This window comes from Leptidea sinapis, chromosome 20, assembly GCF_905404315.1.
Source record: "Leptidea sinapis chromosome 20, ilLepSina1.1, whole genome shotgun sequence".
Lineage (NCBI taxonomy): Eukaryota > Metazoa > Arthropoda > Insecta > Lepidoptera > Pieridae > Leptidea > Leptidea sinapis.
In genome coordinates, this window is record NC_066284.1 from 7,365,875 (window position 1) to 7,392,522 (window position 26,648).

Consider the following 26,648-nt stretch of genomic DNA (forward strand, 5'->3'; position numbering starts at 1 on the left):
GATCTTTTCAACCTAAGATATTTAAAAAAACACAGTTACAATTACACTAGTTTTTATCTTTTAAACGTGTTTTATTTAAATTTGTAACATTCGCGGAAATCAGAGTAAATACTAACATAACATAGTTTCATAATAAGATTAGAATTAAATAAATCTTTATTGGGTAATACATAACTACAGTAAATACAAATTTAGAAGTATTTTCAATTTCAGCTAAAGCAAATGCACATACAAAATAACTTTGTCTTCATGGCAAAATGAGAACACAAATTGCTTCACAGCTGCAATGAATCGTAGGCATTTTACTATTATCTGATATTATGTCACATCTACGTTTTTCATCTGTTTAAGGTCAAAGAGAGTTCAAAAAAACAGCTGATTAGGGTTGAGGGAATCATACTTTTTGCGAAAACTTAGCACTTTAAATATTGTATTAAATTATAATGCTAATTCATTTCTGACTTCACATAGCCATTAGAGATGACCTAAGGAATGTCTGGTTCAAAGCATAGTATACCCATTTATTTTCACCTTGTATAATAAATAAAATAAAATAAATAAAAAAGCCTTATTATATATATATTATTAGTATATATATATGATTTCCATTTCCATTATATATATTAATAAGGCATATTTATACATTTTTAAAAGATAATTATGCTACACTTGACATCAAATGACTGGTTTCACTTGAGCCTCGGGTACATTTGTACACAATAGTGGCGACAAGGTAATGCCCACATGCCAGTCCACTAGTTTTTTCTGTTCCGTGATTGTAAGTGTATGGCTTATCCGTTGCTTTTGTGTAAAAAATAAAAATGTATTTCATGGTTTGAGCTCTCCGACTAGTTAAACTGTGGTTTGAGCTAATGGCACCGTACCCAATGCTCTTAAAAAATTTAAAAAAAAACAGGGTAACGGAAACTGGTGTAAAATTGAAAAAATAAAAATGTCTTCTTTCATTCGCGCCTTGCACAGAACGCTGGTTGTACCGCACGCTGCTCACAATTTCACATTTTTCTTTACAACCTTGAAGCTACGTAGATTTCCCGCTTGTAAGCACCGAGTGCCTTTTGTGGTCTTTTTGAACATTTCAATGGTCAACCCGTTTAACCACCTCCAGGATTTGTACTATCAAACTGAACCTGCTTTTTCCCGCTGAGCTCACAAACTCCTGACTTCTGTTGCAAGAGGCAATAGGCCTCACGGTTCTGCTGAATGCAAAAAGGTACGTAGAACATTATTTCCTAATATAAACTAGTTATAAAGACGCCAGGTAACAACGATGAACGATCGCACATGTACAGTAATTACTAAGCCCGCCGGGAGGACAGTTGGGAGGATGAACATAGTAAATTCAGTTTGAATAATCAATAACTTCAAGGGAATAATGTTTATGAAAAATCCCATACTATTATGTTATTATTGACCAACATCCCCGCCACGTGTATGAATTCCGAAATCCTTTCGAAGTTCACTGCTCATGCTGATTATTTGAAAAAAGTGTATAGCAGGTGAAACTACTATATTTCTGTCCCTTCCACAAAAGCTATTATTGAAGAGTTGAAATTGAATATTTTCTATTTGTTAATAATAGCAGTGGTACTACTAGACATTATATACATAGTAATGCAGGTATCACAACTATTTTAAAAATAATATAATTTATTCTGTCAATATATTTTCTGTACCTAACAACTGGCAAGATATATAGCTATGAGGTATGTAATAAAAATTAAGAAATAAAGTAAGTAGGTACCTACCTATATTGAAACCTACTATGTTGTTTTTCATCTTTTCGTTATTTACTATTATTTGTGGGTAACAATTTAAGAAGTACTATTATTGACTGCCAAAGAATTGGTAACCCTATTCCTGCTAGACCTGCTAGTTATACAGAGTTTTATTAAAACCAGAGCATACTCAAATCTAAAAGTAATTTATATACTGTATTGTCCGCAGATTCATTTCTTCAGTATCTCCGGAGTTATTGATGTGAGGAATGAGTGAACCAAATGCTGCCCACCATTCTCTTAACTGTGCTTCAAGAAATAGGATATTATTCCAAGGTAACATTAATTTTCTGTCATCAAAATATATCTCTTACCTCTTAGTATATCAGATGCACTACAATACCTACAAAACAATAATATTCCGAGTCCATGTTGTGCTATGTAGTATGTGTGTTGGTAGGTGAGGCTGAACATTTAGCTAAACAATGGCATAATTTATAATGGAATATGGCTTGTTTGTTGTTTAATTGATTATCAAAAAGTGACTACTACCATAGAACAGGTCACAGTAGAAGTAGTATTGAAGATAAAGTATGCTCCTCAACATTTCTCAAAATCCAGCAGGCCTTTGATATTGTGTGACAACTTACCTCCCACATTTCTACTTTGAAATCCTTAAGTCCTGTGTCACTGGAATATTGCAAGTGAAGAACACCTAAGGGCTTGTGTTTAATCAGACAATTTATACACCCAGGCATGGCTTCTGCCCACCTATTAACCTAGCCAATAAACCAATTGCACATACTGACTTAGCTCTTGGCAAAACTTGGCATTCACATAAGACTGCAGATTGATAAATCATATCAGAGTAAAGATATTAATTTAAACAGACTTAGTTTTGCTTCACAAAAGGTCATTCAACTTTAGACGCGGAGGTCGCTCCTGTAATATGTATACATATGTAATACATATTTGAAGCATGGGAGAAATTGCAGAGAGAGTGTGTTTTATGAACCGTTACATGCATTTGACTGTTTTTGCTACAACACACTAAAACTATGCCACTGCTATAAATTCCCCTTTGAAGTCTTGTCATCTTGCCTTCATCAAAGATTTCAGTGTGTTGATATAGGAGGAGTGAAATGAAATAATTTACTGGTTCAATTAGGTGTACTACAGTAATCCATGGTGTATATTGCTGACTTATCATATTATTTAAAAAATCTGTGTTGTACTTTTTGCTGATGACACATCACTTATTTTTATAGTGGACCTTTTGTGGAGAAATAATTTGGATGAATTAAACAGCACACTCACATGAATAACAAAGTGGTTCTGGGTATATAACCAAGCCTTTAATGCCCGGACATCTAATATAATTCACCACACTGTACATAAGCAAATTGGGGCCCAATCTAGTAATTAACAATGAGGTGTTAGAAACTATTGGTTTCACAGACTTGTTTCTGGACTTCACATTGGATAAAAAACTGCAACTCGATGGGATTTGCATTGTATATATCTTTTGTAGCTGGAAATGGCCTGATTGGTGTACCTTAGCTATTTCCATAGTATAATTTATTGTGGTATACTGCTTTGTGGAAAAGCAGCTGAGATTTACAGCATCTTTGTTTTACAAAAGCGGGTGGTACGATCAATTTATCAGCTAGGTTCAAGATTTTACCTAAGGGAGTTTTTGAGGACATCAATATTTTAACAGTTCCCTCTCAATATATTTATGAGAATGTGATGCATGTCCATCAGAATTTAAATTTGGTCAAAAAGAGGAGTGACATTCTTCTTTTGTGGGATGAGTGTCCTCATTTATAATAAAATACCAATTTTTCTACAAGAATAGCCTTTTTATAGTTTTAATATACTTATAAGAATCAAGAACATTTTAATTAAAAAAGCTTATTACACTTTAAATGATTACCTGAATGACAAAAGCGAGCGGTTCCTAAGCAAAACACAAAGAGAAATAGGTACAATAACATAATAAGTAATTAAATTTAGATTAAATTTTGTTTACAATATTTTGACAAGTAATTATGTAAATACCTAAGTGTTATTAATTTGTAAAATAATTAACTTGTATACAAATTAGCAATCAAAACAATTTGATCTCCAGACTCCAGTATTGAAAAAAAATCTTAAAATGCCATCCTGGTGCATCTATGTTAATTACACGGCAGAAATAGGCGCCGTGAGGCTGTAATGTGTAAGCATTACTGTGTTTCGGTCTGAAGGGCTCCATAGCTAGTGAAATAACTGGGTAAAAGAGACTTAACATCTTATGTCTCAAGGTGACAAGCACAGTTGTAGAGCCAATCAGATATTTTGGGCTTATCAAGAATCTTGAGCAGCATTTCTTTGTAATGGGCAGGGAGTACTGCAATTACCATCACCTGAACATTCTCATCTTGTCCCTTATTATCGTAAAAAAAACCTTTTTTATTTTTTTACTTGTTAATGTAAGGTTGATATGTTTGGGTACTTTTTGCATAACTGTGCGTAGATCATATTAAAATATATATTGTTATATAAAGTGATGAAACTCTAAATATCTAACGGAGAGGCAATGAATGAGGCCTTGCCAATTCTTCTCATTAAAGCCAAATTGGTGGTAAATGGTTTGATCTACATGAATCAGTATATAACAATAATATGCTGATTTTGATTGGCCAGCCTAGATGGCTCTTAAGATCAGGAATATAGTGCAATAATAAAGGTTTCACCGATCTTCTGGATAAATTTAAATAAACTGATTGAAGATAGATAAAACATTTAAATACTCAATGACTGGTTGTGGATCCAAAAGACATTGTTACAGCCACAAGAATATTAGAATAGAAAACTATGTGACATTAATCTTGTAAACTATTCTTATGACTCCTGTGTGCTCAATATTTCCAGATTCCGGAGTGACCTGAATGACTGCACACGGCTTGGAAGATGGCATGTGGGTGGATTTGGTCTGTTAGGTTTGTATTAAGATTTTGATTATATTATCCAGGTGGTGGTAGGTTTAGATTTCCTGTTAGTAAACTTATGTTTTATTAAATTTGATACATCATATTCATTTTAATGAAGTTGCAAGAGTCATGATGATTGACAGCAAGTTGTTGTTATTGGAAAATATTATAATGCATGATTATGTCGAAATGGTGCAAAACTCTAACAAGAAACCAGAATTGAATGGTATTTATTGCTGTTGCTATAAAATATAATCTAGTTGGCAAGCTGTTTGATCACTCTTGCTCAGTGATTTTGTGATGTGACTGGGTTATAGCCAATGTTGGTTTCAGTGCACAAACCAAATCATATTGTGTGCTATTTTTATTTAAGAGGAGGTCAGATAAGAATACATATAGGTTACCAGATTGTATGTGATTACTGCAACCCTTACTTTCTTGTAACACCAGAGATATTACAATAGCATTACTGAGATTATAAAGTACATATGAATTGCTGACCTTTAAAAGTTCAAAACTTAAACCAAAAACATGATGGTATGGTAGTGGATGAGGATCAAAACAGGTGTACAGTGGTGAGGGAGTCAACAGTTCTAGCAAGCTTATTAGTTGACATGGTTATTATTTGGTACCTATACATTCTCACTACAGGATTATAGGCAATAGTTAGGTAAATCAAATTTATGGTTTATGAGTGAGGTATTGATCTAATATCAAGTTATGACATGCCTTAGACATGCATTAGAAGTAAGACAAGTTGTATACCATAATATATAATATAAACATCTTACACAGTCTTTGTAACTATTTCATTAAAAATGCAATGTGTACACAAATACAGATCGGACGGCAGAGGTGATAGCAGCTCAGAGCCACTCAAGGAGCTGCAGTAGAGGAGTGGCGACCACCTTGTGGTGCCCAACTGACACCTACCACTGTGATATGTCTGACAAGTGAGCACTTAACCCTAAGTACTTATTATTACTGAGTGAGTCATCAAATGAGTGAAGGTGTTGCATTTGGAGTGTACCTGAAGAAGCTGATCAATTTGGAGGACTTTGAGTTGGATGTGATATATCTGTATTGTAACAAAGCTACTGTATAAAAATATTGTTATTTCTTACTATATGACTAGCTTTTCAAGTAAATAGCTCAGGGCAAATATTTTTTTAAGTGTAGGTATATATGTGTTGTTGTACCTCTTCCGTCTATACATTTATTCTGTTAAAGTTAATTAGCGACAGTGAAATAGTAAGTTTAAATGATTGATGATGTTGATAGTAATAGAACTATGTAGTTTAGAAGTGCAGCTTCTTAAATGTATAAGTTATGTAACGCAAAGATAAGACCAATGTTTCATGATTGAAAAGTCCAAGGGATTGTTTAAAAAATTTATACTAGTATTTAAGTTGAGATGATATCTTCATCAAATATTATCTGATGAAGTCTACAGTTTTTAATATGAATTTAGTTTTGTCTATTGGTTCCCGTACCACCCGCTGTAGGTAGTGGAGGTGGTGCCTATTCTCGACCGACTGATACCTATCGTAAAGTCTAGTGGCTCTGTGCTTCTGTGTAAGTTCCTGACCTCTGGTGGCAGGTTTAGGCGATGCGGTTGCATCGTCGGAACCTGCCTGGAGCAGGCCTTGATCCTATTCTGTATATGTGACGTCACATGAGAGATAGCACTGTGAGCCGTGTCGACCGAGTCGATGACGTCCGGTATAAGGTCAAGGTCGTCGGACTTGATAGACTCGAGATCCTTTTCCAGTCGTTGCCAGTCTATCACTGTTTTCGTCGGTGGTTGAAAGTTAACCGGTGGGCCTAGATTTAGGACGACGGGCCGGTGGTCTGACTCTAATTCGTGACAAACTTCGATTGAATTTACATTGAGCGTTACGTTTTTAAGTAACGCAACGTCTAGTATGTCTGGTCGGTGCGCGACGTTATTCGGATAACGTGTTGGTTCGTCGGGTGCTATTACTGAAAAGTTCAGCGTGTCTGTAAGCGAATCTAATAAGATTCCGTTTCTATTTGTGGCTCTACTGTTCAAGCTGGAGTGTTTGGCGTTAAGATCGCCGCCCACTATGACTGCGTCCCCGTGGCCGAGTAATGCTTCTATATCTGTGTCTAATATTTGTTTGTTAGGCGGAAGATAAGCTGAAATAACAGTGATCGGCTGGTGATTCGCCATACTGACTCTGATGGCAGAGGAATCGATGTTAGTGAGGACCGGAGGATCTATAGGTATACAGTGTAGAGACCTTTTAAAATAAATGAGGGTACCGCCCATACGGGTGGTGCGATCATTCCTGACTAAGTTATAATTAGCGATACGCGGATCGCGTATACGTGGTTTTAGAAATGTCTCTTGCACTAAGAATAGGTCTAATTGATGTTCGTGAGCGAACTCCTTCACCAAGTCTAGTTGAGGCTTAAGGCCTTGGGCGTTAAAATACGCTATACCTCGCCCAGGCTTAGGAGGCACCTTAGGAGGCGGCGCAGGTTTGAAGGTCGGAGTGAACTCCACCTTCTCTGCTCTGCCTTGCGGCTGGCGGCGCCCTGGGTGACGCTTGTGTTTGGGTGCCTTGGGACACCCGCGATGGCTCGTGGGGTGCCCCTTCTCCACGCACAAGACACAGGCCGGGGGCTCCGCGCATTGCGCTGGTCGGGGGCACTCCGGCGTGCCGTGTTTGCCGAGGCACTTCACACACCTCGGGGTGTGTTCACAGTTGCGTGCCGAGTGCCCGTATAACTGGCACCTGTGACACTGACCGGGCCCCCCGCGGTTGCGAGGAGCTTCGGCCCGGATGCCCTGAAGGGAGCAAACCGATTTAATATTGAAAATTTCATTTCCCTCTTGCGTGAGGTCGAGGACGACGAGAACCATGTTAAATGGTTGTTTGGTGATGGTGCCGCGCATACGGTGCACCTCGTGTGCAGGGTAACCCTGCTCTTTGAGGTCCGACAGAATGTCAGCCTCGTCTATCTCTTTGGGGACTTTCCTAAGCACGACCCTCAGGCGCTTCTCCTCAGGGAGGGCGTACGTGTGGAAACCCACACTCAGCTCTCTAAGGAGAGATGTCAAGGTTGTCCGCTACCTCTTTAGTCTCTAATTTGATTAGAGATTGGTACGCTCTCGCCTGGAGGGAGAGCGTCTTCGGGATCTTATTTTTTATTACCAACCAGCGGCCTCGGTCTCCTTTAAAAATAGGACGCGTGCGCTTGGTCGGAGGCCTTACGCGGGCTTTAGCGGGCGCGGACGCGGGCTTGGAACCAGTCGTGGCCGCGGCTTTCTTGGCGGGCGTGCCATCAAGAGAAGGCGATTCGCGACCGCGCTTCTTCTTGCGACTGACGGTGATGAAACCGTCAGCATCCGACGCGACGCTCTCCGCTCTCGACGGCAGAGCGGTATCTATTGGTTGGGCCGGTGCGGTCAGGAGTAACCGCGGGGACCTTAGGGGTCACCTGCGCGTCAAAGTAAGCCTGAAGGACAGGCGGGCGGGCTGATCTGGTGATCACTTTTCTCGGTTTGACTGAGGCCACGGAACTAACATCGGAGATGTTGCCTAAATCACTTTCGGATTCCCCGTCGGAACCCGAAACGTCAGATGACGAGTTATATTTGTTGGATTTCGCTTTAATAGCGGCATCCACTGTCTCGTTGATTGTTTCCTTCATTAGCGGAGCGATCTTCTTCGTAAATATCCTATCGAGTAGGGCGCTGAAAAAGCCTTCGTCGGGCACCATTGGTGAAGCCATGGTGGCCTGATATTAATTTAGAATAAATGGCAACACCCCAGCTGCCCGAGTCAGGCAGAGGGGGAATATAATAATTAAGTGGACAACTATAGTTAAGTTGTACACTTGTTAATTAATAAAATAATATTAATAATAATGAAATATACAGAAACAAATAAACAGAAAACTTATTTCTACAACCCTATCGGCGTATTGAGGGATAAAACTTTATTATGCTTAAAAACTAATACATGAGGTTTGTGGGGGGGGGGGGGGGGGGGGATCCTATGCTATGATATAACGTAATATTAATCGTAACCTATCACTTAACCTAACTTAAGACTAAGGGGGATCTTGGGAAAGGAAAGGAGGGGGAGGAAATAGGAGGCCTGTTTTCGCCGTTATTTAATTCTTATAACTAACTATGGTTACCAGGTCTCTGTCGACGCCCCTCTCGGAACGTCCGACCATTGCCTGGTCAGGAGTGTAGTGCCTATCCGACGCCAACGTCGCAGACCACCAGCGACCCGCCGCGTTTGGCACTACAAGTCAGCAGATTGGGATAGGATGCGTTCCTTTTTTGCATCCTACCCTTGGGGCAGGGTTTGTTTCCTTTCGGATGATCCTAGTGCCTGCGCCGTTGCAGTAGCCGATGTGATACTGCAGGGTATGGATATTTTTATACCAAGCTCTGGAGTACCGATCGGTGGCAGATCACAGCCCTGGTTCGATGCGTCAGTTAGAGCAGCATCTGATTGCAAAAAACAGGCGTATCGAACTTGGGTTGCGGCGCTGGGCTCAAAGGATCCGAACTGCAAAGTTCTGAAGAGGAAATATAACCGTGCCTCCAGATTTTTTAAGTAGCAAATCGCCCGTGCGAAATCGAAGCACGTCGTCAAAATTGGCGAGCAGCTTTCCAGTTACCCGACCGGAACACGCAAGTTCTGGTCGTTGTCGAAAGCTGCTCTTGGTAACTTCAACCAGCCGTCCATGCCGCCGTTGCACATGAGGAATGACACCCTGGCCCATACGGCAAAAGAGAAAGCCGATCTCCTGTGCACTCTTTTTGCCTCCAACTCGACTCTTGACGACAACGGAAAAACACCGCCGACGATCCCGCGGTGTCAGAGCTCCATGCCTGAAGTACAGTTCCGACAGAAAACTGTTAGGCGAGCTCTGTTTTCGTTGGACGTCAGGAAGTCGAGCGGGCCGGATGGCATTTCTCCAATCGTGCTTAGAATGTGTGCCCCTGAGTTGACGCCGGTGCTAACGCGTTTATTCCGGCACTCTTATTCAAAAGGCGTAGTCCCTGATTCATGGAAGTCAGCCCTTGTCCATCCGATCCCAAGAAAAGGAGACAGTTCGCATCCGGCAAACTACAGGCCTATTGCTATTACCTCCCTACTCTCCAAAATCATGGAGAGCATAATTAACCGCCAGCTCTTGGTATACCTTGAGGGTCACCAGTTGATCAACGACCGGCAGTACGGCTTTCGCCATGGTCGGTCGACTGGCGATCTTCTGGTATACCTAACACATAGATGGGCGGCGGCTATTGAAAGCAAGGGGGAAGGCCTGGCAGTTGGTCTGGATATAGCGAAGGCCTTTGATCGTGTATGGCACAAGGCGCTCCTCGCAAAACTTCCATCATTTGGGCTTCCCGAGAGCTTATGCAAGTGGACCTCCAGCTTCCTCACTGGGCGCAGCATACGGGTCGTTATCGACGGTTATTGCTCGAATCCCAAGCCCGTGAACGCTGGAGTGCCCCAAGGCTGATCTCCCACGCTGTTTCTTCTGCATATCAATGATATATTGGACACCGCCAACATGCATTGCTATGCAGACGACAGCACTGGTGATGCCGTATACACGGGCCATGCAGGTCTCTCTCGGGAAAACGTCGACCAGTGCCGGGAGAAACTTGTGTCTTCTATCGAGTCCTCTCTCGAGAAGGTCGCGGAATGGGGTAAGTTGAACCTTGTCCAATTTAACCCCCAGAAGACTCAAGTTTGCGCGTTTACCACTTAAAAAAACCCCATTTGCCATATCACCGCTCTTCGAGAACACTTCCCTTAAAGCCTCGCCTAGTATCGGAATACTGGGTCTCGAAATCTCGAGCAATTGCCAATTCCGTGGCCATCTGGAGGGCAAAGCCAAACTGGCTTCAAAGAAACTGGGCGTCATAAATAGAGCACGGCAATACTTCAAGCCGGCCCACATTCTAGCGCTCTACAAAGCGCAGGTCCGGCCTCACATGGAGTATTGCTGTCATCTCTGGTCTGGCGCACCCCAGTATCAGCTCGATCCATTTGATCGCGTGCAACGCAGAGCAGCTTGAATTGTCGGGGACCCAGTACTCTGTGAACGGCTGGATCACTTGGCGTTGCGTAGAGACGTCGCTTCATTGTGTGTCTTCTACCGCATTTATCACGGGGAGTGTTCCGAAGAGCTGTTCAACCTGATTCCTGCCGCCGAATTTCACCTTCGCACGACACGCCACAAGTTACGAGATCATCCCCACCATCTGGATGTGTGGCGGTCCTCCACAGTGCGGTTTTCAAGGAGCTTTCTTCCTCGTACCACGAAGCTGTGGAATGAGCTTCCTTGTGCGGTGTTTCCGGGACGATACGGCATGGGTACCTTCAAGAAAAGCGCGTACACCTTCGTTAAAGGCCGGCAACGCTCTTGTGATTCCTCTGGTGTTGCAGGAGAGTGTGGGCGGCGGTGATCACTTAACACCAGGTGACCCGTACGCTCGTTTGTCCTCCTATTCCATAAAAAAAAAAAAAACTAAACCAATTTACAATATATTGGTTTTACATTTATTCAGACCTAGCTAAAACTCTGTGTGGTTATTCATATGTGGCTTTAAATAAATATTGAGTTTACGGGAAGTTTTGTATGAGATAAGTATCGCCTCGGTCTTTGTGTCATTGATTTTAAGCTTCCACTTAGAGAAGTAGTTGCTTGCACAATGTAGGGCTGTATTAAGGTGGGAGACTATATGTTCTTACTGCTGCACAAATAAGCTGTGTCATCAGCGTACAGGGCGAGGACAGTGTTCGGAGGTTTTGGCATGTCTCTCATATAGAGTAAAAATGGAGATGATGGAGCCCTGTGGAACACCTGCTACTACTGGATGTGGGGGGATAAACTATTTTTGACTCTAACTCTAAGAAATCTATTCGTAAGGAATGATTTAATTATTCTACAATATTCAAAGAGGACTTGTGCTTCGAATAATTTGTGAACTAAGGCATCATGCCAGACGGTATCGAAGGCTTTCTCAAGGTCGAGTAGAACCATACCAGTCTGGTGTCTCAAGTTAAATTGGTGTGTTATATGTTCGACTACGCGCGCCAGTTGGTGAGTAGTCGCGTGTGACCTTCGGAAACCGAATTGTTCCTCAGGTAGGTTTGATTCTATAAGTGAGTTTATTCTATTATTAATTAAAATTTCTAATATTTTACTTTGTGTGCAAAGTAAACTAATTGGTCTGTAGTTCGTGGGGGAGGTGGGGTCTATGGCGTTGTCCACTAATTCGGGTCGGTGTAATTTTAAGGAGCCGGGGGAGGGGAGGGCTTCGTTAATATGTTTTTTATAAGTGTCCCATTTAGCATTACCGTATTTAAAGATAGGTCGCGAGATGCGCGGGATGAGGCTATTAATATAGAAAATAATGGGACAATGGTCCGAGATAACGTCATAAGTCAGTGGGTCTGTAACGTTTGTGATATTTTTGGCAAGGGTGAGTTGTAATTTAGCGGCAGAGTGCATAGGGTTGGAGGGGAGGTGGGTCGCTTTGTCCGGAATTAAAATATTATATTCGTGACCTGCAAAGTTATTAAAAAGACGCGATCCATTGGAATTTGCTCGATTGCAATCCCAGTGTCTATGGCGGGCGTTAAAATTTCCGGAACAAATGACGGTGTTGCCGAGAGAGAGCTTTTGCGATGGCTGTCGTGATTCTACCGTCTTGCTTAGGGCAATAAAAGTTAACGATTGTGATGGATGTCTGTCCGCGGTGAGACTCTAATCTAATTGCAATTATATCGCATATATCATGTTCCACCGGTGCAAGTGAATGATGCGATATATTTGACTTAACAAAAATTGGGACGCCACCTCGGGCGCGGTTGTCTGTCTGTCCGTCACGTCTGTAACAGGTGTAACCGGGAATTGAAAAACGTCGTGTGGGAACGAGGTGTGTTTCTTGTATGAGTGTAATGTCGATGTTGTGTGTACCTAGGAAATGTATGAGTTCTCTTTTCCTACCATGTTTTCCTAAATTGTTCTTCCGAGTCTTCCTGATCATTTTCATTTTCCTCTTGAAATTCACGTACAATATCATCCTCCGTAGCTGGTGCACAAATTGCAATAGACTGATCTACATCAATGAACTCGTCTGTTTCAGTAGTAGATAAAGCAGGTCGTAAATTTTGGGCTAATTGAGCCAAAGAAATATTGTCCTCTTCATCGTCGTCAATCACATCATCTGAGGTTCTTGTTATAAGACTTGTAAGATCTTTAAAACCTGCATGCCCAAAGCAGTTAGCTATAGTTTTTTGTGAAACTTTTTCCCATGCTTCGGATATCATCAAGATGGCATCAAGAACCGTAAAGCTGTTCTGATTATTACTGTCAATGCTTTGTATTAACTTTAACACTTGCAGTCTTCTATAATGAGATTTTAAACATCTTATTACACCTTGGTCCATAGGTTGCAGTACAGATGTAACATTTGGTGGTAAGAACAGGAGTTTAATACACTTCAGATTAGTAACAGCCGGATGAGTAGGACAATTATCAACTAAAAGAAGAACTTTCTTATTGTTTGCTTTTAATTCAGCGTCCCAGTTTCGTAACCATTTTTCAAAAATTTCCGATGTCATCCATGACTTCACATTGTTTTCATACGTTACCGGCAGTGAGCGTATGTTTTTAAAGCATCTTGGTTTCTTAGATTTCCCAATAACTAAAAGCTTCCTTTTACAGGATCATGTCATATTTGCTGCAACCATGATCGTTAGTCTCGTCTTGGACATTTTTCCTCCCGAACAATTCTCTCCTTTGAATTTTAAAGTCCTGTCTGGTGTCATATTGTAAAAAAGTCCGGTTTCGTCTGCGTTATAAATGTCTTCTGGACTGTAGCCTTCGCATAATGTAGGCCACTTTTGCGTAATCCATTCGTCTACAGCATCTTTATCCACACTGGCAGCTTCACCACTCATTTTCCCGCCGACAATGCCATGTCGAGCCCGGAAACGTTGAATCCAACTAGACGAGCAAACAAAATCTTCACCAAAACGTTGAGCAAAAGCGTTTGCTTTTTGTTGAAGAATTGGTCCATTTATTGGCACATTATTTGTCCTTTGATATTTAAACCACTTTAACAAAGCTTCCTCAATCTTCGTATGCCGCGTTGTTCTGGCTCGTTTCATTTTCAAAAAATTGTTGTCGTAAAGGATTTGAATTTTCTCCCTTTCTTTCCAAATGGTTGAAATTGTCGAGTGAGATACACCATATTCTTTTGCCAGGTCTTTGTTTGGAATTCCTTTCTCTGGCTTTGAAATAATATGCGATTTTTCTTCGATACTGATTTGTTTTCTTTTTTGCGACATGTTACAATTTTCACAGTTAATGTTTTGCCAAGGTACGGAGCCTATTTCAGATACAAAATAGTCGGAAAATTGTAAGCGCACTGCGTTTCCACCACCTTTGTTTGGACGCAGCTGTGTTGCAGGCATGTTTACCAGGGGCATAACGGTTGGGGTATTCTCCAAGTATATAGCGTCTTTTTTTATTAAAAAAATATGTAATACCGTACAAGCCTTTACAACTTCAATAGCTGTTTCTGCACATACATCCAATGGTCTATGCAAGATCCTCCATTTATTGGATAAGATACCAAAAGTGCATTCAACATATCTTCTCGCGCGGCTTAGACGGTAATTAAATATCTTTTTCTTATTGTCTAAATGAGTACCGCCATAAGATCGCAATAAATTTTGTGACAATGTAAAGGCTTCGTCTCCAACAAATACATATGGTATTTCTTCTTGCATATTTTCGTGTAATGGCGTGGGTCTTGGTATATTTAAAGTACCATCATTTAGTTTCTTCCAAAAATTGGATTGTTTTAGGATAGATGAATCACACTCTTTTCCGTATGAACCAATACTAACGTAAATGAAACGGTATTCTGAATCAACAATTGCAAATAAAATAAAAGAAAAATAATCCTTATAGTTAAAAAACATAGAACCACTATTTATTGGCTTTGTAATCCTTATGTGCTTGCCGTCCAGCGCACCGAGGCAATGAGGAAAATTTGCTTTCGTTTTAAAAGCTTCAGCGATCGCTTTCCATTCTTCTTCGGTATTGGGCAACTTTAAATATTCTGCACTTAATACGCTCCAAATAACAGAACACGTTTCTTTGATTATTTTGCTGATGGTTGACATTCCCACTCTAAAATTATAATGCAGTTGTTTAAACGAACATCCCGACGCCAAATATCTGTAAATAAATACAACAGCTACGCTGGTCAGGACTGACCGCGGGGACCTTAGGGGTCGCCTGCGCGTCAAAGTACGCCTGAAGGACAGGCGGACGGGCTGATCGGGTGATCACTTTCCTCGGTTTGACCGAGGCCACGGAACTTGCGTCGGACGCATTACCTATCTCCATTTCGGATTCCCCGTCGGAACTCGAAACGTCAGATGACGATCTATATTTTTTGGATTTCGCTTTAATAGCGGCATCCACTGTCTCATCTATAGATTCCTTAATTAACGGAGCGATCTTCTCCGTAAATAACTCATCTAGCAGGGCGCGTAGAAGGCCCTTGTCGGCAACCATTGGTGAAGCCATGGTTGTTGCCAGTCGATCACTGTTTTCGTCGGTGGTTGAAAGCTAACCGGTGGGCCTAGATTTAGGACGACGGGCCGGTGGTCTGACTCTAATTCGTGAAAAACCTCGATTGAATTTACATTGAGCGTTACGTTTTTAAGTAACGCAACGTCTAGAATGTCGGGTCGGTGCGCGACGTTATCCGGATAACGTGTTGGTTCGTCGGGTGCTATTACTGAAAAGTTCCGCGTGTCTGTGAGAGAGTCTAATAAAATTCCGTTTCTATTTGTGGCTCTACTGTTCCAGCTGGAGTGTTTGGCGTTAAGATCGCCGCCCACTATGACTGCGGCCCCGTGGCCGATTAATGCTTCTATATCTGTGTCTAATATTTGTTTGTTCGGCGGAAGATAAGCTGAAATAACAGTGATCGGCTGGTGATTCGCCATACTGACCCGGATGGCAGAGGCCTCGATGTTAGTGAGGACCGGAGGATCTATAGGTATGCAGTGTAGAGACCTTTTAAAATAAATGAGGGTACCGCCCATACGGGTGGTGCGATCATTCCTGACTAAGTTATAATTAGCGATACGCGGATCGCGTATACGTGGTTTTAGAAATGTCTCTTGCACTAAGAATAGGTCTAATTGATGTTCGTGAGCGAACTCCTTCACCAAGTCTAGTTGAGGCTTAAGGCCTTGGGCGTTAAAATACGCTATACGGAGCGTATGTGGTTTAACCCGTCCGCTTACGTAATTAGGCATCGCGAATGTTGTTTTTATACTTTAGCCCTATATCGGTGAGGGCACGGAATATTTTGCCGTTGTCTGCCATAACTTGCAGGAGCGACGGCGGGTCTTCTCGGACAGCATCGAGCCTGCTGGCCAGGGCTGTTATTTCATCAATGTCGAACATCTCTGACAGTTCGAACATGAAAGCAAAGGTGCTGCCGCCTTTGTTACCTGTTGCCGCGGACGCGGGCGCCGGTGGCCTCGGTCGCGGGACCGACGCCGCCGGGCGGGACGCTAGCGGAGGCCTGAGGGGCGCGGGGGCCGCGAGAGTGGCCTCTGTGGCAGCGTTGGCAGCCGGAGGAGACCTCGCCCAGGCGTTTACCTTCGGAGGCGGCGCAGGTTTGAAGGTTGGAGTGAACTCCACCTTCTCTGCTCTGCCTTGCGGCTGGCGGCGCCCTGGGTGACGCTTGTGTTTGGGTGCCTTGGGACACCCGCGAACAAACCGATTTAATGTTGAAAATTTCCTTTCCCTCTTGCGTGAGGTCGAGGACTACGAGAACCATGTTAAATGGTTGTTTGTTGTTGGTTCCTCGCATACGGTGCACCTCGTGTGCAGGGTAACCCTGCTCTTTGAGGTCCGACAGAATGTCGGCCTCGTCTAACTCTTTGGGGACGTTCCTAAGAACGACCCTCAGACGCTTCTCCTCAGGCAGGGCGTACGTGTGGAAACCCACACTCAGCTCTCTAAGAAGAGATATCAGGGCGCGGTGGTCCGCTACCTCTCTGGTCTCTAATTTGATGAGAGATTGGTACGCCCTCGCCTGGAAGGAGAGCGTCTTCGGGATCCTATTTTTGATGACTAACCATCGGCCTCGGTCCCCTATAAAAATAGGAGGCGGGCGCTTGGTCGGAGGCGGTACGCGGGCTTTAGCGGGCGCGGGCGCGGACGCGGGAGCGGAGCCAGAGCCTCGTGGCCGCGGCTTTCTTCGCGGGTGTTCCATCAAGAGAAGGCGATTCGCGACCGCGCTTCTTCTTGCGACTGACGGTGATGAAGCCGTCAGCATCCGACGCGACACTCTCCGCTCTCGACGGTAGAGCGGTTTCCGGCTGGGCCGGTGAAGCACTGGAAGCCTGAGGGGCTTCCGTGCGGTCAGGACTGACCGCGGGGACCTTAGGGGTCGCCTGCGCGTCAAAGTACGCCTGAAGGACAGGCGGACGGGCTGATCGGGTGATCACTTTCCTCGGTTTGACCGAGGCCACGGAACTTGCGTCGGACGCATTACCTATCTCCATTTCGGATTCCCCGTCGGAACTCGAAACGTCAGATGACGATCTATATTTTTTGGATTTCGCTTTAATAGCGGCATCCACTGTCTCATCTATAGATTCCTTAATTAACGGAGCGATCTTCTCCGTAAATAACTCATCTAGCAGGGCGCGTAGAAGGCCCTTGTCGGCAACCATTGGTGAAGCCATGGTTGTTATTAATTAGGTTAAGCGGGTGGCAACCCCCACTGCCCGAGTCAGGCAGAGGGGGAATATAATAATAAAGTGGACAACTATAGTTTAGTTGTACACTTGCACATTAATAAAATACTATTAATAATAATAAAGTATGCAAAATTAAAATAAATTAATAATAATAATAATTAAGCCTAAGACTTAGCTTTGCTGGATATGTAGACTGGCTGGGCCGGAACCCCGATGCACGCTGTGCAGGCCCCCACGGAGAAGACACACACGGCACGATCTGCAACACTCACAACACACACGATTAGCGTGCAGAATCGCGAAACACAGCACAGGTGCTAACTAACACGATCGTAAAACCGGGTAATTAACACAGATAATAACTAAGCTACGTTCCGCGAAGGAACGTAACAGGTGCGAGACTCAAAGAGTCCCGAACAATAGCTAGCCCAGGTGGCCTGAGCAGATAGTGCGATAACGCAGGTAATAAAAATATTCGAAGGAGGACAGATAACGCGGCACGTGTGCTCGCGTTGCCTGCCTGAATCGAACTCTAATGTTTGACTTAAAAAAAAAAAAATCAAATTCAAGATTTCTATATTTGGTATTAAATACATTTTACAAAATTACTTAAATCTACTTATTAAAGCAATTTACAATTAAGCCTTATATATGTAGGTATCAGAAAACTTATTTCTACAACCCTATCTACGTATTGAGGGATAAAACTTTATTATGCTTAAAAACTAATACATGAGGTTTGTGGGGGGGGAATCCAGGAAACTGGGAAAACCTGGCTATTTGCTATTGATATAACGTAATATTAATCGTAACCTATCACTTCACCTAACTTAAGACTAATGACTAGAACTTAAAACTAACTTAAAAACTAAGGTAAATAAATACATACATATGTATACATACATATATAACATAAATATAAGAGGGGGGGAGGGGGGGATCTTGGGAAAGGGAAGGAGGGAGAGGGAATAGGAGGCCAGTTTTCGCCGTTATTTAATTCTTATAACTAAACCAATTTACAATATATTGGTTTTACATTTATTCAGACCTAGCTAGAACTCTGTGTGCGTGAGTGTGTGTTTGTCTATACGCTAGTGTTCTGTGAGCTCTAACCAGTTGTGATGTGGTAATGCATGTTTATAACGTTTAATGCTGAGGCAGTACTCTGTGAGTGACTTACGACTACAAGTCGACCGGAGGGCGGGGTTTATTCCGTCCTTCAGTCGGCGTAGCCCTCTGTAGAAGTTATGAGATATCTCTTGTATGTGTTGTTCTAGTGTTGGGATGTTTTTCTTTACATGAAGTCGTTTAAGATTTGTACGCGGGTGGCTCCGGTAGATGGTTTTAAGGGATCTATTTTGCACAGTTTGTAGTTTACGATAATTGTTTTGATTTGTGTTAATCCATACCGGACTTGCGTATGTCATGACCGGGCGTATGTACGACTGGTATAGTAGACGCTTGTTACTAGTTGACAGAGTGGAATTCCTATAGAAAATGGGTCTTAACAGGCTCAAGGCAGTAAGTGCCTTAGAGCGGGCGTAATTAATATGAGGCGTGAAGGAAAGTTTCCGGTCGAGGATAAGTCCTAGGTATTTAGCCTGTGACTGCCATTCGACCGGGTGGTTATTAATATGTGGCTTTAAAGAGATATTGAGTTTACGGGAAGTTGTGTATGAGAAAAGAACCGCCTCGGTCTTTGTGTCATTGATTTTAAGCTTCCACTTAGAGAAGTAGTTGCTTACACAATGTAGGGCTGTATTAAGGTGTGAGACTATAGATTTGATGTTCTTACTGCTGCACAGATAAGCTGTGTGCGAGGACCGTGTTCGGAGGTTTTGGGATGTCTCTCATATAGAGTAAAAATGCCCTCGGTGAGATGATGGAGCCCTGTGGAACACCTGCTACTACTGGATGTGGGGAGGATAAACTATTTTTGACTCTAACTCTAAGAAATCTATTCGTAAGGAATGATTTTATTATTCTACAATATTCAAAGGGGACTTGTGCTTCGAATAATTTGTGAACTAAGGCATCATGCCAGACGGTATCGAAGGCTTTCTCAAGGTCGAGTAGAACCATACCAGTCTGGTGTCTCAAGTTAAATTGGTGTGTTATATGTTCGACTACGCGCGCCAGTTGGTGAGTAGTCGCGTGTGATCTTCGGAAACCGAATTGTTCGTCAGGTAGGTTTGATTCTATAAGTGAGTTTATTCTATTATTAATTAAAATTTCTAATATTTTACTTTGTGTGCAAAGTAAACAAATTGGTCTGTAGTTCGCGGGGGAGGTGGGATCTTTTCCCGGTTTGTGAATCGCGGTGATTACTGCTATTTTCCAGGACGAAGGAAAATAGGTAAGACGAAGGCGCGCATTAAATATATTAACTAAGGTGTCTATTGCTTTTGAAGGGAGGTGTTTTAGAAGTATGTTCTGTATGTCGTCGTGCCCGGGGGCTTTTCGCGGTTTACAGGTTTTTAAAATTAATTTTACTTCGCGAGGTACAACTGGCGTAGGTGCGGTCGGTCCGTTTATTTTGTAAAGGTGGTCTAGAGACCGCGACACCTCGCGTTCGGTGTCGGGGTCGCTCAAATCCACGGTGAGTCTATGCTGTCGCTCGAAGTGTGTACCTAGGGCCTCGGCCTTTTCAGCGTCCGACCGGGCGGGGCCCGAGGGGGTGCTGAAGCAGGGTAGAGGGGTGTGTACGTTTTTGAGGCGTCTCGCGAACTGCCAGAGGGAATTGTCGCGGGTGTCAAGCGATTCAAGCTTTTTGTTCCATTCGTTGGAAGTGAGAGATTTTATTTTAAAAGATATTTGGTTTTGAAGTGAATTAATAATCGTGTTAAACCGACGCGTATGGAGTCTCTGTGCGTGATGTCGGTATTGGTTTTTTAGTTTGATAAGTCTTGTTATGTCGTGTGGAAGTTTGTTTGTTTGTTTCGGTGTGAACGTCGGGATGTTCGCGTTACGGGCTTTGATTATAGCGTCAGTCAGTGTTTGTATGGCGGTGTCCACTAATTCGGGTCGGTGTAATTTTAGGGAGCCGGGGGAGGGGAGGGCTTCGTTAATCTGTTTTTTATAAGTGTCCCATTTAGCATTACCGTATTTAAAAATAGGTCGCGAGATGCGCGGGATGAGGCTATTAATTTCGAAAATAATGGGACAATGGTCCGAGATAACGTCGTAAGTCAGTGGGTCTGTAACGTTTGTGATATTTTTGGCAAGGGTGAGTTGTAATTTAGCGGCCGAGTGCCTAGGGTTGGAGGGGAGGTGGGTCGCTTTGTCCGGAATTAAAATATTATATTCGTGACCTGCAAAGTGATTAAAAAGACGCGATCCATTGGAATATGCTCGATTGTAATCCCAGTGTCTATGGCGGGCGTTAAAATCTCCGGAACAGATGACGGTGTTGCCGAGAGAGAGAGCTTTTGCGATGGCTGTCGTGATTCTACTGTCTTGCTTAGGGCAATAAAAGTTAACTATTGTGATGGGTGTCTGTCCGCGGTGAGACTCTAATCTAATTGCAATTATATCGCATATATCATGCTCCACCGGTGGGAGTGAATGATGCGATATATTTGACTTGACAAAAATTGCGACGCCACCTCGGGCGCGGTTGTCTGTCTGTCCGTCACGTCTGTAGCAGGTGTAACCGGGAATTGAAAAACGTCGTGCGGGAACGAGGTGTGTTTCTTGTATGAGTGTAATGTCGATGTTGTGTGTACCTACGAGGGGAGGTCAAAAAGTTCGCGGAATGACTGGGAAAAAAGATGAAATGATACATTATGTTATTTTTCTTTTCAATATATTCCCCCTTAACACGAATACATTTTTGGGATCTGGCATATAACTTATTAATACCGTCGAAAAAATAGGTTTTGTCTTGGGCGTCAAAATACGCCGAAATCGCCGACTTGACTTCATCATCGTCTCTAAATTTTTTTCCACGCAGCTCTTTCTTCATCTTTGGGAATAAATAAAAATCGCTAGGGGCCAGGTCTGGACTGTAGGGTGGATGGCGTAGTTGTTCAAAACCGCATCGATGAATGGCAGCCGTCGCAACATGACTCGTGTGAACGGGCGCGTTGTCGTGCAAAAGGAGTACACCTTTTGTCAGTTTTCCTCTTCTTTTTTCTTTAATAGCTTCTTTTAATCGGTCCAATAGGGAAGCGTAGTACTCTCCCGTTATAGAAACACCACGTTCTTTATAATCGATCAAAAGAATACCTTCAGTATCCCAAAAAATAGTCGCCATGATCTTTCCGGCCGATTGCGACACTTTAAATTTTTTTGGGGGTGGTGTGCCTTTTTTGTGCCACTGCATCGACTCCTGCTTTGACTCAGGCTCATAGTGGTGAACCCAAGTTTCATCACCGGTTACAATTCGGGCCATAATTTCTTCCCTAACTTCTCCACAGCGGTCCAAATACTCGCGGGAACAGTTGACGCGCTCACGTTTTTGCAGCGGCGTGAGCATTCTCGGGACCCACCTTGAACACACTTTACTCATGCCAAGATGTTGATGAAGAATATTTAAAATTGTGGTTTCTGATACTCCAACTGATGCTGCAAGTTGTTTCTTCTTCAACCTTCCGTCTTCCAATACAAGTTTTTCAACTTTTTCAATGATTTCCGGCGTAGTGGCCTCAATGGGCCGTCCAGGTCGAGGATCATCTTCAATTGACTCCCTTCCTTGCTTGAAAAGGCCGTGCCATTTGTAAATCATGGTTTTACCAGGAGCAGAGTCTCCGTAAACAGCTAACATCTCTTGCAAAATAGTTTGAGGCGTTTTTCCTTGTTTGGTGAGGAACTTTACGACGGCGCGATGTTCAATTTTCTCCATAGTGGCTAGTTTGTTCCCGATTTACTTGTTCACTCGTTTGTAACTCGAAAGCTAATGACCCAATTAGGCTAGAAATTGGGATATACAGGGTGTCCCGTAATCAGTGGACCAACGGGATACCCGTGATAGGGGTGGTCATCATCTATCGAAAACACCAAATTTTACTGTTCTAGGGCCAGTAGTTCAAAAGATATGATTTTTTAAGCATTATTTTGAAAATTCTACCCTTATCAACACAAAAGTTGAAAAAAAATATTTTTTATTTTTATTTTGCCCTGTTTCTTAACTTAAGGTGGCTGAGGAAACATGTGTCTTCACAATTAAATCCATTTTTGTGAATAAATATTGCCAAATTAAAAATTAAAAACCAAAACATGCGCAAATATCAAATAACTAAATTTGCAACGTGATGTTTGAAGCAGGGATGTTGCAGATGCCGATATTTTCACATCCGCGGATACGGATGCGGATGCGGAGTTTAGCAGGCTCACATCCGCGGATGCAGATGCGGATGCGGATGTATAAGATATTATGTAAATAAAGTCTATCCATGAAGAATTAAAACAATGACAACGTAATTATTAACATTTTTATTGTAATCAAACATAATTAAGTACTTATTTTTATGTTAAAAATATAAGTCATGTATAATGTAACTGAACACCTTCTGTTTTTTATATCAGTAGTTGAATTTAAAAATAGGAGCATTATACTTGATGAAGAGTAGTATTGCCGCCTTTTCTGGTTCTAGTCTGTTACGCAGAGGTTCGTAAATTAATCCCGCGCTACTAAATAGTTGTTCGCTAGGAACACTGCCCGGTGGAGCAGATAAAAATCTTCGTACTATCGGCGATAATACCTTGAATTCCCCTCGATGTACACTCCACCAGTTTAAAGGATTTTCACTCACATTTATTCTTTTTTTAGTACGGTAAGCAAGTAACTCTTTTTTTAATACAGCTTCAACGCTACTATTTTCTGGCTCATCTTGACTTTCGTCTTCACTCGACGAATCTAACATCATAGCCAGGTCGTTTTTTAAGCATGGCTTTTTGTTGAAACCTGAAGTCCCTGGTCCTAGTTGTTCTGTTTCATTTTCCATGCAATCAGTTATTTTAGCCCTTTTGGCATTGGTATTAACTGATTCAAAATTGTCATTCTCAATATTTATCATTTTTAAAATGTCATCTTTAATCTTTTCTTCAGTCACCGGTGTGAAAAATTTGTGCTTATAGCGAGGATCTAAGTAGGTAGCGATGGTATATAAATTGTTTTCTCCCAAGCTAGAAAACTTTGTAGAAAGTTCGTTTTTCAAAGTCGTTACAGCCTGACGAATCGGATCAAACTCTTGCGATCTTGTTAAATATAAATAGTCATCAACTTTTTTTTCAAGCATTTGTATTATCGGTATCACAGATGAAATAAGAGCAGAAGAGCTGCTCAGTTCCCGTGTTGCTTCCTCAAAAGGTCCCAGTAATTGAATGAAACTTTCAATCATTTTCCATTCTTCTGGTAGAATAGGGTCAATTTCATTATCATTCATGTAAAGGCTCAGAGCATCCTTTATCTTTGAAAAACGCTCGAACATGTAGAATGTACTGTTCCATCGTGTTACACAATCTTGAAACACTTTCAGGTGCGGTTGATTCAGTCTGTCCTGAATTGATTGCAGTTGTTTCTGGGCAATGGTAGAGTGATTGAAATGGGTCGTAATTCTCTTACATTTTTGTTTTAGTATTTTTATGTTTTCTTGAGAACCTAAACAACTACGGATAGCCAGTTGTATCTTGTGAACAGTACAGTCTATATCATTTAATGCTGCTAATCGCGCGGCTCGTTTCATATTAGACCCTTCATCTCTGATTAGGCAATGCAGTTGTTGTTTTTTAATGTTCCATTCAGAAAGCATGTTACTGAATTTTTCAGCAACTATGTCACCAGTGTGACGGCCGTCAAATGTCTCACATTTCAATATTATCGATGATCTATCAAAGTTTTCTGCAATTCCATGGCAAGTCAGGCTAAGCAAAGAAGCGTTTGAGCTAGGATCCGACCAAATGTCAGACGTAAACGACATGTTATCAAAATTTTCGATTAATCCTTTAACTTTTTGAGCCACTTTGCTATATAATTCCTTGCATACAAAATCTGTAAAAAAATTGCGTCCCCTAAAGTTATATCTTGGTGCTAATTCTTGCATCAGTCTACGAAAACCTAGCCCTTCAACAAAATTAAACGGCAAATTTTGAAGTGCAATCATTTCTCCAATGAGTTTATCAATTTTTTTAGAATTCAAGTTATTGACGTCCCACTTCTTTTCTTTTAGAACCATTTCCTCTAATGAAAGTTGTTTCTTTGATTCTTGCAGAGGAGTGGTAACTTTATCTGAAAAATACACAAATAAATAAAAATTTTCGTTGTAAAAAACTATTTACTTAAAAGTAATTAAAAAGTGAGGACATTTTAAAACACCAGAAAACCTTTCTATCAAATGTCCAACTTATATTGCAAAAAATAAAAATAAAAGGAGTTTATTCCTTATAAATATTTATAAGAAGGAAGGATCCCTAATGTTTTCTGGCATTAACATTAAATATAGCGTGAAGCTAAACTACACTAAAAAGAAAAGGTACACTTTTTGATAGTGATAAAATTTTTGCAATCAGCCGAATAGTTTTTGAGTTAAGTAATTCACTATTCATATTTTAATATCATATTAAAAATATACATTTATGTACAGGTTGTTTTATTTTGAAACAATAAAAAAGTAGATAAATGAATTACATATATTAGTCTTTTTACAACTGACGTTTTATATGACAGCAAATAACTATAATATTGAGTGGAAACTTAGCCAATAAACCACAACTAAAACTATTCTTTTATTAAACTAACCAAACAATGCCTCAAGTAAATATTAATTAATTAAAACTATTAATTATGAAACTTACTTGCGTCAGATTTCATCTGTTGTAATTTTTTTTCTTTACTAATGTTCTCAAATGTAGAAAATTCTTCTGAGTGCATCGACTTAAGATGGTTTTTTAAAGACGACGTGGTGCGGCCCTTGCGAGAGTAGCTTTTTTTGCATATTTTACAATCAGCTTTATCCTGGTCTTCTTTATTTGGTTCAAAATAATCCCATACATTACTTTTGGTCGGTGGTGACATTGTTGACTAAATAGTTAGATAGATAAACTATCAATAACGGGAATCACACTGGAAAAATAACGAATTTCGTCATAAAACGATATTTTTTCCTACAATAAAACGTATTACCGGCGTAATATAATAGAAGTTACCCTGTGATCTTATGGATATTAGTCTTAAATAATATAAAGTTTTCTTGTAAACTCTTCTTATTTACACACTGTATCACAATAACATTAAAAATACCTATTTATCTTTATGATACGATAAGTAGTTCACTTTCACTTCACAACGCAAACAAACACGTATTTATTCACTTCCACTTGCAAGGAAAGGAACAAACAAATGATGCACTAGCGAAAACAAACAAACGTGTCGAATCTTGTCACTAATTTCTTCGCTCCCATTGGTTATTGTCACGTGCGACCGGCACGCGTCAATCACCGGCCCCGCCCAATTTCTTTCTTGTCGCTACTTGTATAATATTCGCATCCGCATGAACATTCGCATTGATTAATGCGGATGCGGAAGCAGATGCAGATGTCCAAAACAATGCGGATGTTCCGCATTTGCGGATGCAGATGCGAATGTTCGCAACATCCCTGGTTTGAAGCAAGCTAGTGCAAAAAAAATGTATGACAGCCTTGCGGACCATTATTTAAAAAACATCTGCAGTTCATACTGATTCCAAAAAGGTATAATTAATCATTATTGTGAAACAATAAAAGACAATAATTATTTTAAATCAACATTAGATAGCAATTTCTTGGCGGAATTTACAATAAAACAAAAGTAAATAGTTAGAATTTTTTTATTTATTTCTTATAATAAATGTTCGAAATGTCTTCCTCTTACTCTAAGGCATAGCCGGCATCTTCTTATAAAATTTCTTTTTAAACTTTTTAACGCCCTTTCATTATTTTTGACTTTTTCACTCACCACATTCAGTTTTTGTCTTAGCTGTCTTTCGTTATCGTTAACGGTTTCATATACGGATTCTTTAAAATATCCCCATAAAAAATAATCCAATGGATTAAGATCAGGTGATCGAGCTGGCCATGGGATTGTACCTCCTCGTCCAATCCACCTACTTGGGTAAGACTCGTTTAAATATTCCCTCACTTGTCTGCAA

At 41.3% G+C, this 26,648-nt stretch overlaps 1 protein-coding gene and 1 long non-coding RNA gene across 2 annotated transcripts; one reads left to right on the forward strand and one right to left on the reverse strand.

The window, feature by feature from the left end:
* Positions 1 to 978: 978 nt before the first annotated feature.
* On the forward strand, positions 979 to 7,182 carry LOC126970214 (uncharacterized). Its single transcript, XR_007730565.1, has 4 exons — positions 979 to 1,231; positions 1,966 to 2,072; positions 4,653 to 4,720; positions 5,553 to 7,182. It is a non-coding gene; the product is annotated as an uncharacterized LOC126970214 (long non-coding RNA).
* A 15,759-nt stretch (positions 7,183 to 22,941) lies between these two features.
* On the reverse strand, positions 22,942 to 26,124 carry LOC126970144 (zinc finger BED domain-containing protein 4-like). The gene is made up of 2 exons (XM_050815890.1): positions 25,318 to 26,124; positions 22,942 to 24,751 (listed from the first exon to the last, which is right to left on the reverse strand). The coding sequence occupies exons 1-2, from the start codon at positions 25,535 to 25,537 to the stop codon at positions 23,046 to 23,048; spliced, it is 1,926 nt and encodes a 641-aa protein (XP_050671847.1). The 5' UTR covers positions 25,538 to 26,124; the 3' UTR covers positions 22,942 to 23,045.
* Between the last annotated feature and the right edge of the window lie 524 nt (positions 26,125 to 26,648).

Coding starts and splice junctions, on each gene's coding strand:
- LOC126970144 (XM_050815890.1), bottom strand. CDS start 25,537: ATGTCACCACCGACCAAAAGTAATGTATGGGATTATTTTGAACCAAAT. Junction 24,752..25,317: donor ACAGATGAAATCTGACGCAA/GTAAGTTTCATA, acceptor TGTATTTTTCAG/ATAAAGTTACCACTCCTCTG.